Source organism: Cololabis saira, chromosome 8, assembly GCF_033807715.1.
Source record: "Cololabis saira isolate AMF1-May2022 chromosome 8, fColSai1.1, whole genome shotgun sequence".
Taxonomy (NCBI): Eukaryota; Metazoa; Chordata; class Actinopteri; order Beloniformes; family Belonidae; genus Cololabis; species Cololabis saira.
The window spans coordinates 32,224,720-32,243,497 of record NC_084594.1 but is presented as its reverse complement, the minus strand read 5'-3'; the positions used below and the strand labels follow the sequence as shown (position 1 = coordinate 32,243,497).

The 18,778-nt window shown below is 38.1% G+C and overlaps 3 protein-coding genes across 6 annotated transcripts in view; 2 read left to right on the top strand and 1 right to left on the bottom strand.

Moving 5' to 3' along the window:
- The window catches only part of fam219aa (family with sequence similarity 219 member Aa), a 46,995-nt gene extending 45,552 nt beyond the window's left edge, over positions 1-1,443 (bottom strand). Inside the window, exon 1 of the mRNA XM_061727796.1 lies at positions 1,322-1,443. The gene's annotated coding sequence lies outside the window, so the exon portion shown is untranslated. The remainder of the gene's footprint in view (positions 1-1,321) is intronic.
- Positions 57-12,114, top strand: LOC133448862 (phosphatidate phosphatase LPIN2-like). 3 transcript variants are annotated; one of them, XM_061727791.1, is made up of 20 exons: positions 57-114; positions 3,482-3,682; positions 3,775-3,870; positions 3,990-4,255; positions 4,744-4,851; positions 4,940-5,051; positions 5,133-5,931; positions 6,853-6,946; positions 7,191-7,378; positions 7,476-7,569; positions 7,632-7,701; positions 7,936-8,028; positions 8,208-8,266; positions 8,973-9,123; positions 9,240-9,388; positions 9,517-9,603; positions 9,883-10,035; positions 10,322-10,436; positions 10,624-10,727; positions 10,975-12,114. In XM_061727791.1, exons 2-20 carry the CDS (start codon positions 3,491-3,493, stop codon positions 11,123-11,125), a joined length of 3,081 nt encoding a protein of 1,026 aa, XP_061583775.1. In that variant the 5' UTR covers positions 57-114; positions 3,482-3,490; the 3' UTR covers positions 11,126-12,114. The 3 variants fall into 3 exon arrangements, with proteins under 3 accessions (XP_061583775.1, XP_061583774.1, XP_061583773.1); XM_061727790.1 differs by lacking the exon at positions 57-114 and adding an exon at positions 1,716-2,074 and having other exon boundaries at positions 4,943-5,051; XM_061727789.1 differs by lacking the exon at positions 57-114 and adding an exon at positions 1,716-2,074.
- A 2,137-nt stretch (positions 12,115-14,251) lies between these two features.
- On the top strand, positions 14,252-18,183 carry trim107 (tripartite motif containing 107). 2 transcript variants are annotated; one of them, XM_061728651.1, is made up of 2 exons: positions 14,252-14,359; positions 15,054-18,183. In XM_061728651.1, exon 2 carries the CDS (start codon positions 15,065-15,067, stop codon positions 16,622-16,624), a length of 1,560 nt encoding a protein of 519 aa, XP_061584635.1. In that variant the 5' UTR covers positions 14,252-14,359; positions 15,054-15,064; the 3' UTR covers positions 16,625-18,183. The 2 variants fall into 2 exon arrangements, with proteins under 2 accessions (XP_061584635.1, XP_061584634.1); XM_061728650.1 differs by having other exon boundaries at positions 15,046-18,183.
- Positions 18,184-18,778: the final 595 nt, after the last annotated feature.

Below are 18,778 nucleotides of genomic sequence, written 5' to 3'. Positions count from 1 at the left end.
ACATTCTTCTTCCGGCATTCTGATTGGCTAGAAGGGATTGATTTGCGCATGCGCAGCAGCAGCGTACTGGAAGATGGAAGTTTTTCAGAGTGACAACAGAAACGTCCTGAAAAAGTAAGTTCTTGTCAGACCTTGTTTTATTCCTATACAGACAGAATTAACGCTCTGTGACATTTATAGAAGATGTTAAGACGTTTAACTATTGAGGGGAATCTGAATTGTGTGCGATTGTTTCCGTTGTTTAACCCTTCACCCTGTATTTACAAGGTGGTAAAGGTCAGTTGTCTCCGACTAAATTCTTCCTTATCAACGTTTCAAACTGGCCTGTTTATTTAGGGTTTCGTTTAAGATTATTTACTGAAGTTTGGGAATATAATAACAGTATCGCTGAGGTGTTCAAACGTGGACAAATGAGAAAGCAGCGTGTGAACAGCTGAACTCAAGCCATGCGGAAGTCTTGATGAGACGTGTCTTATTCTTATTAAACAGCTCCGCCAAAAAATGATTAAAAAAAGAAGAAGCCGTAAATAATGGTAACCTTCATATAGTCCTTTGTAAAATGTCCCATCATAAGGGATCTTGGACCCTGAAACGGATTATCTAAAAAGTGACATATTGTGAGAGACGTAATGATAACATGTAGAGGCAACAAATGTACATGTTTTATGCAGTTTGTGATGTAGCTTCTCTGGCAAAATGGGATTTATGTAGCAGGTTTTTGATCATCTGCTTTCTACGTTTTGAATATGGAAGAATGAGGTCGTTTCTGTATTTTATTTATGTGTTGTTACCTTAACTGCCTTTTGAATAAAGCAAAACACTATGTTTGACAGCACAATGCTGGCTTCTGTTTGTTGATTTAACAATGTTAACAAAGAGGCTTTCTGGGAGAAACGGACACTGATCAATACAAACTAGTATCTTTGAAGCTCTTAGTTTGAATTCTTCAATCAGGAAAAATAAAAAAAACAAAAATCTTAAAAATAACACCTATAACAACAAATGATAGAAACTGAATAATTTAGAAACAGCATTCATACTTTTATGAAAACACTCACACACACAACAGGCTTGTATTTTGCTCTCTATCGCTATTTTTTTACTGCTGTTTCTCTCTTTTGTACACCAGACCTGATTGTTTTTATCAAGCATAACTTCTAAAAGAACAAAAATGGAACATTTGTGTCGGCAGACATTGATTTTTGTTGTTGTTCTGGACAGCAAAGCCTTTTAGCCCAACTAACAGTTTAGACTTATGTCCTTCTCAGACATCACACCACCACCTCCACCATCGTGGCCTACCTTTTAATATTGTGTTTACCTCTATAGAGAATTCAGGCATTGATAAATATCCACATTTGCATGTTATCTGTTCAAGATAACCATCGGTGCTGGGATTTTTGGTCAACTTTCCAGTGTTGGCAGAGTACCCTGATCTGACGGTCTAGAGAGCTGTCGTTATGACCAGAAACTGTGCGGTCTGCCTGTGTGCATTTTCATGCCAACCTTGTTTCAATAGCCTGTCCAAGCCTTTTAGAAACTGCTGGTCTGGCTGTCATGTGCGGAGGGGAAGTATGAATTCAGTGTGACCGTGGGGGGTGTATGTGTGGTGAATGCTTGTGAAATAGTGTAGAGATAGAGATAGAGGAAGCATCAGTGCGTGAATGAATATACTGGGACTCTCACTGATTGCTATATTTCACTTGCTAGATCAGAGCAGAGAGGACTAGAACTGTCACCTCTGATGAGCACTGATTGAGTGGAAACTCCCATCTAGCTCGGCAGTTACAATTGCCTGTATGAACTTTTGTTGTTTCATCTCAGAGGTGTCACAGCTAGAAAAATGTAGCCTGACATCCACGGGGAGGTAATGGGGTGCACTAACCCTAAGAAGCTGGAGAAGATTACGGGGAACTGAGTTGCCGGTCCTTCAGGAGGGCATTGCAGTAATGTGTCTGGGCATGGTTTACGAGTTCCCAACTTTGGAAAAGTTTTCCTTGTTGAACCAATGGCGGAGGGGAGGTCAGGACAACACAGCCTGGCTGGGAGGGGTTATCTACATCCTTCTCTCTGGGTAAGAGTTAGATCACTTATGTGGGTTTTGAATATGCCATACATACAGTTGATGTTAATCAAACCGTTTTACATTAAAATATAAACTTCTTTAAGTTGTTATCTCGGTTGTTGCAGTAAATTGAAGGAAAAAAAAGTATTGGGAATCATTTAGGCAATATTGGAGCTTTAAGGCTAAACTCAGTTTGATAGATCATTAAACATCGTGTTAGTTTTATTTTGGTTTGTGTCAACTAAAACTAAGCATGAAAAACAAATAGTGTTCAACATTTTTTCAAGAATTATTTTGAATGTTTCTTTTTCCAAAAGCTTGAAACAAAGCAACTGGACTTCTTTTTCTTGTTTCAAGCCGTTGAGCTTTACCGTGACTTGGATGACTGCTTGTCTACCAGCATATTGTGTCCCCTCCTTTGTGCCTTCAGTTTAAGGCGTTAGCTTCATCAGCTCAGCAGTTACATCACCTCAGAAGTTATTTTGCAAATGTGAAAGTAGTATTGCATAGGAGCAGGCTATTTTTATATTCCTAAAAGTTTTGTCTAGACTAGAGCTTTTAAGGTCGGCCTTTAGTTTGTCTCCTAATCCCACAGAAGCCAAGTGTAGTCTAGCAATTTGTTTTCCTGCACGAACTGAGCTTGTCTATGATCGAAAGAGGACTATTTTTCTTCCCTTCATCAAAACTCATTTTGTGGTAAGAAAACCCCACTAAAAGGATGTTTTTTTGAAATCAAAAGTAAAATTGGATGTCAATTCAGAAAAACCAAACCATTTATATCTTTAAAAAGATATTTGTTTTCCCCAAGTAAATGCAATATGCTTCTGTAGTTTAGATCTTTTTTGTTTTTGTTTTTTTGTGACCAAATAAAATGTCACGATAGTTCAACATCCTTGTTTATGCATTTTAGTATTGACTTTTGCAGCCTGTTAAGTCAGTTTGTACTGTGAATATCAGACTCCACCTTGTGAACCTTTTCACATAATCACCTTGACAGACCTAAAAACAAGTCTGTTCAAGAGCTGGTCTTAACTGCTACCTAATGACCTTTAGACCATTATTCATGATGAAGATCTCATTACAAAGGTCACAACGGTTTACTCAAAGGATTAGAAATATCTGCTTGGCAGTTATCCAAGGGACATCCCTCTGTTTTGGTGTCAGCTTGAGTGAAACGGTTGGAAGTTTCATGGCCTGAAGCTCTTATGACAATGTAATCACTTATATTGGGGTAAAATTAAATTATCAGAGAAAATCTGTTTCAGCAAGTTAGTTAGAAAGTTAGAAAAAGAACTAAGAACCAGACAGTAGACTCAACATAATAAATGCAGAGCTGGTGCTTTTTTTGTTGCTATGTCATCACACTTGACCTCACTACTTCTCTTTTTAAAAATGCTTTTCTTTATTTGTTTGTAGTCCCAAACCATGAATATTGTGGGGCAGTTGGCAGAGACCGTGTTTGTGACAGTGAAGGAGCTGTACCGCGGTCTTAACCCTGCCACTCTCACCGGAGGGATCGACGTCATCGTTGTCCGACAGCCGGATGGATCTTTCCAGTGTTCCCCCTTTCACGTCCGCTTTGGGAAGCTTGGCGTTCTGCGCTCCAAGGAGAAAATAGTCAGTCTTCATGTTATTACATGTTTTTTCACTCAAACATTCCTCTTTTGTAGCTAAATCACTAATGCAGTCCTCTGTTATTGTAATTTTAGGTCGATATTGAAATAAATGGAGAACCAGTAGACCTGCACATGAAGCTTGGGGACAATGGGGAGGCTTTTTTTGTGGAGGAAAATGAAAATATGTTGGTAAGATTGGCAACATTAATGGCAACTGGTTCAGAATCAGCAAATTCAGTTTTTCTTGTAATTCCAGTTTTTTAATATTCACCATACACCTTTGGTTGCCCTTCTTTGTCTTACCATAGGTCCCAGCACATTTGTGCACCTCCCCAATTCCTCGTGAGATGTCCGGGGACATTGAGGAGACCACCGAAGGGACCCCAATCAATGGGTCGAGTGCCCGCAAGAAGAAACGGCGGCGAAAGCGCATGCGCTCTGATACCAACCTGAGAGAAGAGGCCAGCTCTTCATCTGAAGAGAGAGACAGAGAGAGAGAGTCTGAGAGAGAAGGTTATCTGGCTCATCTGGACAGTTCTGCATCAGAGGATCTGTCCACACCACTGCAAGTGAGGTCAGTCCCTGAAGCATGAAATAGTTTGTGCTTTTTTGGGTGAACTGTTAAATACACTTTAGACTTGCTACAAATATGAGGGAGTTATGTCTCTAATACATTCTGATGGCTACTAATGTTGCATTCCTATTTTAATCTGGTAAAAAGATGGCTGATCAGATTTATATTATGACTGTTTTTTTAATTAAATCCTTTAGTACGTGTGTCTTAAGCACTCATACTATAAATTATCCATTTATATCATCTCAGATGCATATTGCATAGACAACTAATTGTTTCCTGCTGTGTTTGTGCTGCATTGTTCTGCCCTTTCACCTCTTATTCACTCATGCAAAGGTGCAGACATGAATTTAAAGCCAAATACTTTATCATGGTTTTATTACTGCTGGCATGCCTGTGTTTATGTTAACAAACTCTACCTTCCCACTGCCTTGCCATGTTAACTTGTTTTCAAATGCTAAAATGATTAGTTTTGTGTGTTTTTAAAGTAAATCCATGTACTACTCACTGTCTGAGGAGCCAAAAGAGGAGCTGGGGGTCACACCGACTAGAGACTCTCATCCACACTCAGACGGAGAGCAGTCTCCCTCAGAAAAGTGAGAAAATCTTTACTTTAAATAAATTAAAGCCTTTTTCCTTCCTGAAGCATGCATTAATCTTTCTGGATCTGGTTCTCTTTGTCAGCAGTGTTTTCTGCAGCCGGCCACCTTCTCCAAAGAGTGATTCTGAGCTCCTAGTTAAAACACAGGATTCTTCTGGGCCTCAGATGCAGTGGAACTGGGGAGGCTTTCCCACGGTATGATGGCATCCACTTACACAGATGTGCTTCTAAGGTATACCTGTGCCGTAGTAATGCCGTAAATCTTCTTCTTCTCAGGTTTGTCAGCCAGAGAAAACACCGGCAGAAGCGCAGGATGCGTCTCTTTCTCATTTCCACACCATTGAGCGACAGGACTCCTTTGATATGGGCTTTGAGCCTGTGATTATCTGTGGAAGACAAAGCAGTGTCACCGTGGTGAAACCACAGCCAAGGACATGTTCGGTTGATTTTGATAACTCGTCCCTGCAAACACCTGCTTTACCCCAGGGGATAGATTCTCACTTCGCTCATTCTGCCCACAGTGACCTGTTCATGTCTTGTGCCTCATCAGTCGATGTAGAATCAACAAAAACCCTTGACTGTACACTAGGAGAGGAGGGACAAAGAGACCTTTCCTCCAATTTAGAGAGCAATACTAGCAAAGAAACAAAAGTATTTGTTCAGTATATTAGATCACATACTTTTAGCCCTGGAAATGAAAATAGTGTGGATACCGAGGCCAAAACAAACAAAGCACAGAAACAGCTCATGAAAGACAGTGATGACTGCACAGCCCCAGAAACAAGTCAGTGTGGTGAAGAACCATTAGATCAGCAGGTTGTTTTATTGGAGCAAAGCGATCAGGGTTCTACCAGTAGTGTCCATGTTAGTGAAGGGGACAGTGGGATAGATCCGTGTGCTGAGGGAGGAGAAGAGGACAAAGTACCTGCAGCAACTGATGGATCAGCAGGAAGCTCACTCACTGAAACAGCTGTATCAAAACCACCAATGAAAGACACAGGAGTGACTGTTGTAGAGGGCTCAGCAAAGTCCTCGGAGGCATCTTCCAAAGTGGAACAACAGGATAAGAAGAAAGGTGAAATCCTTCTCCAAGTATTCAAACTGTTTTTTTTTTGTTTTGTTTTTTTTATTATTTGAGTTAAGGGTGGGTATTGGGAAGGACCTCACGATACTTGAGCCACGATACGATACACATTGCGATATCCCGATTATGCGATATCCCGATTATTATATTCTACATAGTTCACCGAAAAATTTTAAAATGCATTACACATCTTAAAATCCAAGTTGTATATATGTACATCAGATGATAGTGATGGATCTTAAAATCCGAGTTGCACGTTCATCAGATTATAGTGACAATTCATGGGACAAACTGAGTCAAAACAATGTTTTATTATAACTATACAAGCTAAAGTTACAACTTATTTGTATATGTTTTTCATATTATTTACATCATATGAAATTAACATTAAATTTAGTATGAGGTTGCTTTAATTATGTGGCAAATGATAATAAACACAAGAAAGATGGTACTAAAACCAAGGACAGGCACAGTGATCAGTCAGTATAGATATAAATCCATAAATAAATAAACCTCTGTCCATTATTTTTCATTTTTTAAGGACAGGCAATTGTGTTATATAAAAAATAAATTATAAAATGAAATAAAACGTGAAATAAAACCTGAGCTCAGTGCAGGGCCCTCCCAGGGTTGGTAGAGAGTGGCAATGCCCAGGACTGTCACTTAGGTAGGAGCACTGGGTGATATAATGGGAAAAAAATCGGGGATAAAAAATATATATAAAAAAAAAAATCGATATTCAAATTTTTAATATCGATATTGAATCGGCTGGAAAAGTATCGCGATATATTGCCATATCGATATTTTTGCCCACCCCTAATTTGAGTTGACATATCTTAGCTATCACCCAGAAATCCTCTCTTACTGCACAATATCCTCCTGCTGATCTGCTGATGTGTACATTGATTGTAGCTAAGCGAAATCATCATCTGGGACCAACTGATATCTACTTGGATGATCTGACCACACTAGACCCAGAGGTTGCTGCACTTTATTTCCCTAAAAGGTAAGAGCTTTGCACCCGATATGTCAGGTAAAACGGCATGCTGGTAAACATGGCCCCATTTTGTGATCTCTGAAATCTGTGTTGTGAAGTCAACAGGACAAAAGGTAAATACATTTAGCACCAGAGTGATTCAATGGATCATAAATTCCCACAATAACCCAGTAATTGTGTTTTTTATTTTTGAGTATTTAAGATGTGATGAAGGGTGAACTGAAATGACCTAGACTGTGTGGGGTGTCTGCAGTGAGGTGGAGGGAGCAGGTCCGCAGGGCGCTGAGCAGAGCTCTTGCTCAGGTAGCCAGTCCCCTCAGTCGGTGGGCAGCGGAGCGATGGACAGCGGTACGGAGTACCTGTCAGACTCCACCTGCTACAGCATGGACGTCAGCATGTCCCTCTGTGGACAGGAGGGCGACACCAGCCAGATAACCAAAGGTAGGAGGGGTGACTGAGTACTGGTTTATAAAAACACAAATAGAGTGTAAGAAAGACGGTTTAAATCAGTCTTTGTGTTGGTTTGACTCTACTCCAGAAAAGTTCATGGAACACCTTGTCACATACCAGGATTTTGTCAACAATCCAGGAATCATTGAGGACCCAAGTCTCGTCATCTGCATTAACGCCAAGTAAGATTAAAAATGAAGCTTTGATTATGCATCATTCATGAGCTAACTTTGACTCTTCACAGCTATTACAACTGGGCAGTGGCTGCTCCGATGATCCTGTCAATGACAGCTTTCCAGAAAAACTTACCAAAGGTATAGTTCTTATTTTTTCCCCTAAACCACATGCAATCTTAAAGGAAATGTATTGTGCCCCATTTTTCCGAGGTCGACACAATTTCCCAAGGTATTAATGAAATGCCTTTTGATGTGGATTTTGCTATTGCTTTTTGACTCTAAAGGAAATTGAAAATAAAACATAAGGTTTTAGTGGAAATGACAGCAAGACTAATTGTTTCTTACCTTCTTCTTTATGTATGCTGTACACAGAGTACAGTGGAACGACTGGTGAAGGACAAAATGCCTAAAAAGTCGGGCCGTTGGTGGTTCTCATGGAGAAGAAGAGACATGGACAGTAACCAGGTAGCAGCTCAAGTAATGAAAAAAAATGCTGTATGTTTGAAGCATGCAGTGATCACTTGTAAGAGAGTGGTATTTATAACTGGGTTTGATTTATTTATGTAGGAATAAGATGAGTAAGGATAATTACAGTGGACACTGTTTAATTTGGTGCAGACGATCTAAACTCTGTGTTTCTTCAGCAAAAACAGTCAAAGGAGGAGCAAGAAGAGCCAATGGCAAGTGTTTCCACCACAGTTAAGTAAGTCGTTGCATCAGGAAATAATCTAAGCCCAAAGAACAAATGCTGTAAACTTTAAACTATTTCATGGTTTTATGATTTCACATGGAAATTAACGGGTAGTAAAACGTAAATGTAAAAAACTATTTTTTCCCCCCTAGATTTGTGTTAATCTTTACTGGTTTTGGTATAATTCACTTAAATTTTGGGCAGAATTGCTCCTTTTTGTTTGGAGCTTCTTAGCAGTGATTTAGTAGAGCCATGAGCAACTGCATACAAACTCAGATTTAGAATTTGATCATGTCTGTTGAATTATTTATTGTATCTCTTCTATTCTGAAGATGAACAGTGCGCACTAAATAGACGAGTGAAAATCAGTGAACCGTTTACGTCTTGTAGCTGTTCTTGTTGTGTTTATGTTTTGTCATTGTTGTCTTCTAAGGAGCTAACGTAAGCTTTAGACTGATGAATGTGTGGCCTTGTCACGTTTGCAACACAGAGCAAGGACTCATTCGTTGGCCAAAATCTTTATTAAAATTATAAGATTAGTTTTTCTTTTAAAGGAACAGAAGTGGAGTATGTGTGTAAGATTGTCAAAATACATAGGCATACATGATTTTTATTCATGAATCACAAGCAAATTTAGCTTTTTTTTATAAATAAATAATGCAATGGGAAAGAGAGTGATAATGCCACCACAGCTAATGTTTTTTGTTCTTTCTTCCAGAGCCACACTTGATGACATCGACAGTGACGAAGCGGCGGGGCTTGGCCGAAAAGCCACCATTACTTCCACTCCATCCACAGAGGCTGCTAGTGTCACTCAGTCTATCTGCCAGATGTACCGGAAATCCCTACGTCTAACTTCTAAACAGATAGTAAGAGATGGCCTTGCATACATTTCAATATACTTTATATATTAAGCGTATTCGGAGAGAATGATCTGTGGGATTACACTGGAATGCATTTAACTGTCGTTTTTTTGTTTTATCAGGAGAATCTGAATCTGCGTGAAGGAGCCAATAAAGTGATGTTCAGTGTAACCACACAATACCAGGGCACCTGCCGCTGTGAGGCCACCATCTATCTGTGGAAATGGGACGATCATGTGATCATATCAGACATTGATGGCACCATCACCAAGTAAAGAAAAAGAACAAAAAAATCTAGATAGACCCGTTGCAGACTCTGAATTTTCTTTGCTGTTGTAATCTTCTATAGATGCTAATTTGATTATTTTTAATAAAAATATTCCCTCTTGTCTCCTGCAGATCTGATGCTCTGGGTCATATTCTACCTCAGTTTGGTAAAGACTGGACCCATAAAGGGATTGCCAGACTGTACCACAAAATACACCAGTATGTCATGTTATTTTGAAATATTTTCTCCTGTCAAATAACATGATTACTTCAAATTACCGGAAACTGTTAAATTGTGTCATTTAGTTGTTTTCTTCCTTTTAAACTTCTATACATAATACTCAAACAATAATAATCAAACCTAACCAACATCTTGTTCCCACCAATGGTTTTATTTCTAATAATTCTAATGTAATTTGCAGCAAAGACACTTTGATTCACACGCTTAAATGTTTCTTTCAAAGTAAAATCTTAATTGAAATATCTCTTTCCTTGCAGAAATGGTTATAAGTTCCTGTACTGCTCAGCAAGAGCCATAGGCATGGCAGCCATCACTAAAGACTACTTGCAGTGGGTCAATGACGAAGGCACGGTCCTCCCTAAAGGCCCTGTGTTGTTGGCTCCCAGCAGCCTCTTTTCAGCACTACACAGGTAATACGTTCAAGAAAATGCCCTTTTCCTGTAGATCAGATTTGTAGTGATAGAAATCTGATTGGTTTTGTACTGATTAGGGGTAACTTTTTTCTACAAAGAGCAAGGTTGCATTTGAAGGAAAAAGGGTGCAAAAGTTTGAGAGAAAAAAAAAGGATGTATTGCTCAATCCAAGTGGCCACATCAACTATAATAAGCACTAATACACCTGTATGACATATATTCAAATGTTTGTCTACGTACACATATACATCATAAGTACTGTCAACTGTCTTAACTTGTGTAGAGAGGTGATTGAGAAGAAGCCGGAAGTGTTTAAGATTGCTTGTCTCAGTGACATCAAGGACTTGTTCAACCCAAACAGACAACCTTTCTATGCAGCTTTCGGCAACAGGACTAACGTAAGTCCCGACCTCCATGTCTCTTTATGAGGGGAAAAAATAGAAAAGAACAAACACATAGGTTTCCAAATGTTTTAAATAGTATAATTTGAATGCAGCTTGTTGACACGAAGCATTGGATTCGTGAAACAAAAAGTCTTACATTATTTAGTCCAGCTCCTCTGTAATACTTCCTTTGCTTCTGCAGGATGCTTATGCCTATAAGCAGGTTGGAGTGTCTAAGACCAGGATTTTTACTGTCAACCCGAAAGGAGAGCTTATCCAGGAGATGACTAAAGGCAATAAGTCCTCGTAAGTATCAGAGAAAAATAAACGCTTGCAATGTGTAAACCGAGTCAAAACAGATATTTCATCATTTTTAGCATCCATGTGTAGAATACAACATTTTACTTCAAGCAAAAAGCTGTGTTAACAAGACAGTGGAAAGATAAAAGTTCACTCTTGTAGTACACAAGGCAAAAATATGAAAGCTTCTGAATGGTTGCAGTATTCATGAAATTGTGAGATAACGCTGAACAATCTTCTTTGTGTGTTGTAGGTACAGCCACCTCAGTGAGTTGGTGGAGCATTTCTTCCCCATGCTCTCTGTTGAGAGCAGCACTTCCTGCAGTGTCGACTGTCCTGATTACAGCAGCGTCTCCTATTGGAAGGATCCCCTGCCAGAACTGGACCTGGATTCTCTAGTGTAGTTGCTTCCATACGTCTATCACAACCCATTCATACACAAACAATACATGCAAGAACATGAATGTTCTCAGATTACTGCCTCTGTGTTGACCCACCGACTCCAATGGTCGCCTGTAAACTACCAAATGAACTAAAGATTAGAGGTATGCTCTCTTAGGAACATGAGAACAAACAGGTACCTCTGGTCAAGATAAGTTTACAAACCATCATATTTTGATACTTACATGTATGAGTAGAAAAAACACAATGAACACTGATGGCCTGGATTGTGTCTTTGGACTGTATCGGGTTGTTGTTGCTGTGTGAGCCTTTTACAAACTGGTAGATTGTATACATTTCAGATGTAAACATGGACCATGTACATATCCTGGAGAAATTAAGCCTGAGTAGAAACATAGCACATGATGCCTAAACCCTTTAAATGCCTAAATGTTTTGATTATTTTGTCTGTTTGATCTTAAATGGTAGAAGATGACTGAACATTCTTTAATCAGTGCAGATCATGTATGGTTTTGACCTGCTGTTGATTTCAGAGGACATGCTGGATGTGAAGGGACTTGACAAAAAAGGTGAAATTCCAACTGATATTTTCTCTCATGTGAGAGGACTGCAGCATCTCATCAGCAGTTCCTGCACTGTGAAAACTTAAAACCATATTTTTTGTAGTCTGTTTTCTTGACGGTTTACAGATGTTTGTACACTACATGATGGAGGAGGTACATCACACTAACAATGAGTTTAATTCCAGATGTGCAAGCAGATGTCTTGTGTTGATTTAGCGGGTCTGTTTTCTTCACAATTACCTGTACACCGTTCTGTTGTCTTATTTTTGCATGTCTTTCATTGTCCAGCTTTGAGGACACGCTCAGAAGCTGAACATTATATTTGGTAGATATAAAATTATTTAAAACTATGTATATGTAACTATATACTACTATAGTATAGTTATATTACTATATGTAACTACATATATATGTGTGTCTGATATATATATATATATATATATATATATATATATATATATATATATATATATATATATATATATATATATATATATATAACATGCGCGCGCACACACACACATTACCAGTTTCCCATTCATTTGGGAATGTGTCCAAACCTTTGACTGTAAGCATATATGTAAGTTGTTTGTCCAAAGCATGTATGTTATTCAGTTTTTTGTTTCTTTGTTTGTTCTTGAAAGGAAAATGACCGTACTATACCTTCATTAGTATGTGTTGGAGAATGTATCCTGCTAAGACTGTGATATGATGATAAAGAATAATTATGAATACTAATAGCTCATATTGATTTAATACTAACTTTTTAATCCTCACAAATATTATTATAAAGGTATTCATATAGGAAATCATTCTCAGTCTGTACTAACTGAATGTAACAGTGATCATTTTGTTTAAAGGAATTACTTTAACTTTAAAATGTAGTCATTCTTAAAAGCCCTGGTAGATGAGAAAATATTTTACCATAATTAACAGAACAAATCAGTTGCAAATATCCAATAAATGTTACCCGTAGCTGATTTCAAAATATTTACCTCAAAGCTTCACGGAACTAAACTCTTGTGAAGGCATTTACACCTTTACACTGCTTTTATACATTTAAAATGTACATTTTTTTGCTAAGATTGGCCTGATGCATTCCACTGTGTCCAGAATATGAATGGAGAGTTGACCCTACCCTTTAGCCTGCTTGTGGCCTTACCTATCCCTGTCTATACTCCTACCTGGATTTAAAAAACAATGATGTAATGATAAATTTAATAACATTTTACACCCAAGAATGACTAAACACAAAACATTGGACTGTTCTGAAAGCGCCTTCTATCAGCCCTGATCTAAATCCGATTAAACATCTCCAGCAAAAGCTGCAACGTTCAATTCAATTAAAATGTAAAAGTACATTAATCCTCAAAGGGAATTCATTATTGCATTGGTTTTCGTGATTTAAGTCTCTTCAAAGGTCCATTTTACAGGTTTATTGCTGTGGTCGTCTGTTGCAGCAGATTTGCAGAAGCCTCTGACTTAAGTTGCTGAAAAAACATGCAGTTCAGAGAACAAATCCCTCAAATGTGAAAACTGAAGAACAATACATGTGTACAGGTGCAGGAGTCTTGTTGAGAGTTACAAAAATCACTTGATTGCAGCGATCGCCTCAAAACGTTGTACAACAAAATAATAGGTTGAGGGGACCAACTAAATTGTCTGAGCTGCTATTAGTATGATTATTATTGTTATTGAATGAATGATTTAATTTATTTTGAACATGTATATAACAAATAAAAATAAACTAATATCTTCATATGCACATAGGTTCGAAAAAGGAGTAGGAAGAAGTATGCACTTTTTCCTAGGTCCTACCCCTTTATAACTCTATGAATTTACATTATTGCTATTATATCTACACAATATCCATATAAATATAGTATCTATAAATACTACATAAACATGCCTATTACTACATAATTATCCATATAAGTATATAGAAAATATAAATATTACATAAATATTATATCAATATATAGAAAATGCAAATATTATATAAATCTATATATATACTATATAAACGACATAAATATCCCTATAAATATATATATATATGCTACATACATAATACATATATAACATATATTACATAATTATAACTATCCCTCTCAACATATAATATATACTACATAAATGTCCACATAAATATCTAAACCTATCTTAAGCGAGTATAATATACAATTTTCCCTATTTTATTTGTTCATCACACTCTTCATTAACCCATTTCCTCTTCCATATACCTGTTTATTATTATTATTAATAATAACAACAATAAATTATGAATGAAAACAATTTAAAGTAATTGTCTGATTTTTAGGAAATAATTTATTATTACTTTTGTCACTTTTAATTATTTCAGTGACCATTGTGTTTTTTTTTTCTTTTGTAGAAAGCTACCAAAACCTTTCCCCACGTGTTATAAAATGTGAACTCACCTTGGCCTGTTGTTATAGGTGTATTTGACCATTATCGACCTCCAGAGAGACGGTCATGTTGACACACGCAGGAACCGGAGGATCAGTTTATGGCAGGCGCACAGGTTTCCCTGTAGGAACGGGAGGATCAGTTTATGGCAGGCGCACACGTTTCCCTGCAGGTCGCTGCGTCACCGTGATCACTGGCGTTTGCTTTGATCAGGAAGAGTCGACGCGGCACTGTTCGGTAGCAAGAGTAAGTGTTTTCCTAGTTTCCACTGCCTTTTTCATTTTACAATTTCAACAGGTAGCAGCTCTTTTAATACCCTCTCTGAATGTTTACCCAGAATTTGCAAGCGCATTAGGCGATAAATAATTAAACGCCAAATTATCTGCAATGTACTGTGGTCTAAATAATTTTGATTATAACCAAACTGATTAATAAAAACAAAGCGAGTAAGAGCCTACTGTAACCTGGATGAGTCTGGTCCGCATGCATCCTCTAAACTACATATCGAAACTTAGTGAAGCACACGCACAACCTTGTCTTACTACATTTTTGTGACAGTTTCTTCACTCCCATTGGCCATTTGGCACATAGTCAAGCTGTCTTTTTTGTTTCTTTTTTCTCTAGTCTGTGTACATTTTGGCGTGTAGTATACTGTAATTCTACTAGTGCTAGTTGAGTTATGAGCTTATCATGCTGGCTGTAACTTCCTGAGTCAAGAGTTGATATATATCAACTCTTGACTGAGTGATGTCATATATTTACATACAGGCTATCATGATATCTAATTTGATTTTCGGAGCAACACAAATCATTTTCAAAGCTATCCTTTAAAACAAATGGATGACATCTCCAGAAGATCCAACTATATAATGACTATCTCCACCAATGCAATGCAGATTATATGGTAAAGTTTGTATTTCCTGTTTCTTAAGGTTTCCAGCAACTGCTAATATGTCAGCGTGTAAAGATGAAGACAATATTTCTCCAGGAAATCATCCAGAGGATTTGGCTTTGGAGCTTACATGCCCCATGTGCTTGCAGCTCTTCTCTGAGCCAGTTTCTCTTCCCTGTGGTCACATCTACTGCTCCGCCTGCCTGCAGACCATGGGAGAAGGTCTGGACCAACACAGCTGCCCCGACTGTCACGCTGAGTATCAGGGGACCACACCCCTTCAGAAGAATGTTCAAATGTGCGCTGCTGTAGAGACATACAAAGCTGGTGCTGGGAAAATCGCCCAAACGCCGAGCCGCGTCACGTTCGAGTGCAGTCGTAGCTGTGTTACGGATGAGTCAGACACAAAATATCAGCATGACGTAACAGCTGCTGAGGAGAGCCAAGAGGATGACGCAGAAGACACGATAAATGTTGGCTGTAATGTTGAATCTGGATCCACAAAGCACCCACATATTATAAATGAAGCAAAAGGCAGTCGCAAAGATAAAATGGAAATGAAAGAACCTAAGTTTAAACTAGCATCACAAGTTACAGAGTTACACCTAAAGTTGGAGATGGCAGAGGGTCTTCTGAAGAAAGAAAAGAAACAGGAGTTTGAAGTGACCGCTGCTAATTCTCTACTGAAAGAGGAAGCAGCCAAATTACTGGGGCAGATAGAGTGCTTGGTGCTGAGGTATAGTAAGCAGGTGACGCAGATGATTGAGGAGGAGTTAAGACCAGGTGAGGCCAGTGTACACAGTAGAGTCGGCCAAGTGTCTGAGCTGACGAAACAGCTGAGGCAAGCTGTGCTCAGAGCTGAATCCCTGCTGACTGAAGAGGATGAGACTGCATTTAACCAGGATCTCCAGAGTCTACAGCCATGTATTGTGGAGTTGCTTGAAAAACCAGTGGAACAGGACGAAGAACTCGTTGAATCAAAAGTAAACCCTGCACGAGTTTGTCCCAAGGTGGAAAATATGAACAATGAGCTGAGGAAAAGACTTTCCGAGATTCAACGGTCCCTCCGGAACACCCTCAACCCCTCAGAGGTGACCTTTGATCCAGAAACCGTCCATCCTAATCTCCTTCTCTCCGAGGACTTGAAAACAGTGACTTTCTGTTCTGTCAAGCAGTCTTACCCGCTCTCCCCACAGAGGTTCACCAGTTTCTTCCAAGTCCTCAGCACCCAGAGTTTCTTTGAGGGGGACCACTGCTGGGACGTGGAGCTTGAGGGCTCTCCGTGGATCGTTGGCGTGTGCCACAGTGACAAGCTACCGCGCAGCGGGCTGCCTTCTGCGCTGGAAAGCAACCGGAGCTCCTGGTGTCTCATGTGGTTCAATAACTTGCTGACTGCCTTTGAGCAGGGTCAAAGTGTCCCACTGAAGAGAACAACAGTGTCACCCAGGCTTGAGATCAAGCTGAGCTTCAAGACTCACAGGCTTAGCTTCCACAACGTCAGCCCCAGCAGTGGGAAGACTCATATATATACCTTCAAGGCTAATCTGAATGAACCAGTGCACCTAGCCTACAGGATGATGTCAGGGGACCCCAAAGCCCGTGTCACTATTTATTCATAATTACAACTTATTCAAATACGCTGCATGGAAAATTTTAATTTATGAACGGATAGCCCCTTGAGATGAATCATCTCGTTTCCGAGGGGGTCCAACAAAAAAACATACAACACAGTAGAAAACAGTTACATACAACATACATAATACATAAGGCTCTCACACACAATCCCACCCACACACCAGTCCCCAAGACCTACCACACCCGAAGAGCACAAGTAAACACTGCATATAATACAGTAATAACAACAAGAACAACAATATTAATAATAGTCATTATCATCATCATTATTATACAATATATGAAGAAATAGATACATTATATATAAAATAAATAAATAAAAATAAAATGAGAAGGCAATACCACTAGAGGCAACTACATGGTTTATTGAGGTTGGAATATAGTGAGTTTTTAAAGAGGTGTAATGAATTAAGTTTTCTTATATTGATGGCTAAGTTGTTCCAATCTGATGGGGCTTTGAACTTAAAAGCAATTCTGCCAATTTCTTTAAACGTCATAGGAACGAAAAAGCAGTGGTGTAAAGTAACGAAGTACAAGTACTTTGTTACTGTACTTAAGTAAGATTTTTGAGAATTTGTACTTTTATTGATACTTTTATTTTTCTGTACTTTTACTTTTACTTCGTTACATTTTCAAGGCGAGTCTCCTTCATCCTCCTTCAGCTGGGGTTGCTTAATGTTGTCACTGCATACTACAGGCTGGGGGTGTACCTGTCAGCGGGGCCAATGGGGTACAGCAGCAGTGATGAGCAAAGGGAGAAATTAAAATGGGGTAATGGAGACAAACGCTAAAGGGGTCAGAATAATATCACCATTATTTAGAGTTGTAAGCAAATTCTTGGAATAAAGCCACTTTCGACAGCATGACAATGTTGGGACTTAATTTCTTTGCAATCCTTTTGAAAATAATTTTGTACTTTGTACTTTTTACTTTTGTACTTAAGTACATTTTGTACCATGTACCTTTGGTACTTTATTATATTTAATTTGAGGTACTTTTATACTTTTACTTAAGTAATGTTCTTAATGGGTACTTTTTACTTTTACTTAAGTAATTTTCAAGCAGAAAATCTGTACTTTTACTTAAGTACAATATTTGTGTACTTTTTCCACCTCTGCGAAAAAGAAGGGTTGCTGAGTGTTTGTGAGAGAATATGAGGATGGTTGGAATCAAATATTGTTTTAAGTAAGTTGGATAACTAAAGGGATACATTTGAATAATCTAAAATAATAAATATATCTTTGGTCCTTTTAAAAAAAAAAAAAATACTCCACCAAAGCTGTCACTCGATTTCTCAAAAGACAAAAAAACTCACCTTGTGTACTATGCTTATGTGAATGTATTTAGGACACTTTTTTTTTTAAAGTCTTGTCTTGGTTTGGTTTGAAAATATGTGACTGAATTATGCTTCAAGGTTTTCCTGATACACTGGTGCAGTGCTAATAATTGCATGATTTTTTTAATTGTATTTTTGTTCAGTTCTGTTAATGCAATGTAATTGATAAAAAAAGAAAGAGAAAAACATTAAAAATTGAGTGTGGTTACATTTCAGACACATTTGTTTTTGTTTTTGTTTTTCAGTTTCTTTGAAAATTACCCAAATATCTTAAGCTTAAGCTTAAGATTTCCTTCAGTTTTTTTCACTGTCTTTGCGCTAAAAAGGGTTCATAACATATAATAACAATAATAATAATTATATCATAATAACTTTAGCGATCATACACCACACAAATACGTTTTTTTATATAAAAGTATATTATCTATATGTATAGCAAGAAAAAATAAAATATACGTAACATAATGTAATAAGTTGTAAACGTATTATTTTTATTTTATTTTTAAGTTCAGTAAATCTCGCAAGAGTACCTGGCTGCAGGCAAGATGGCCGACAAGGGCGCGGCCATTTTTTCCAACCATACCGGAATTCCAGACCGGAAGTTGGTCTTCTTCGTGTATATTATTATTCGTCGCGCTGAACCAGACCGGGAGTTGGTCTTCTTTTTTTTTTTTTTTTAATAGAAACTTTATTGAAAGGTCAGACGTTACAATTAGTGAAACACATTCAGGTGTTCCCAATGCAGGTAGTAATGTACATGTCCCATTACAACAGTAATAATAAACAACAATTAAACAAATGT

What these genes read in the sequence shown, in the direction of transcription:
- LOC133448862 (XM_061727789.1), top strand. Translation starts at nt 2,009, where the DNA reads ATGGCGGAGGGGAGGTCAGGACAACACAGCCTGGCTGGGAGGGGTTAT. An exon ending in CACCAGCCAGATAACCAAAG is followed by an intron (nt 7,379 to 7,475) that starts GTAGGAGGGGTG and finishes ACTCTACTCCAG; the next exon opens with AAAAGTTCATGGAACACCTT. An exon ending in ACTAAAGGCAATAAGTCCTC is followed by an intron (nt 10,728 to 10,974) that starts GTAAGTATCAGA and finishes TGTGTGTTGTAG; the next exon opens with GTACAGCCACCTCAGTGAGT.
- trim107 (XM_061728651.1), top strand. Translation starts at nt 15,065, where the DNA reads ATGTCAGCGTGTAAAGATGAAGACAATATTTCTCCAGGAAATCATCCA.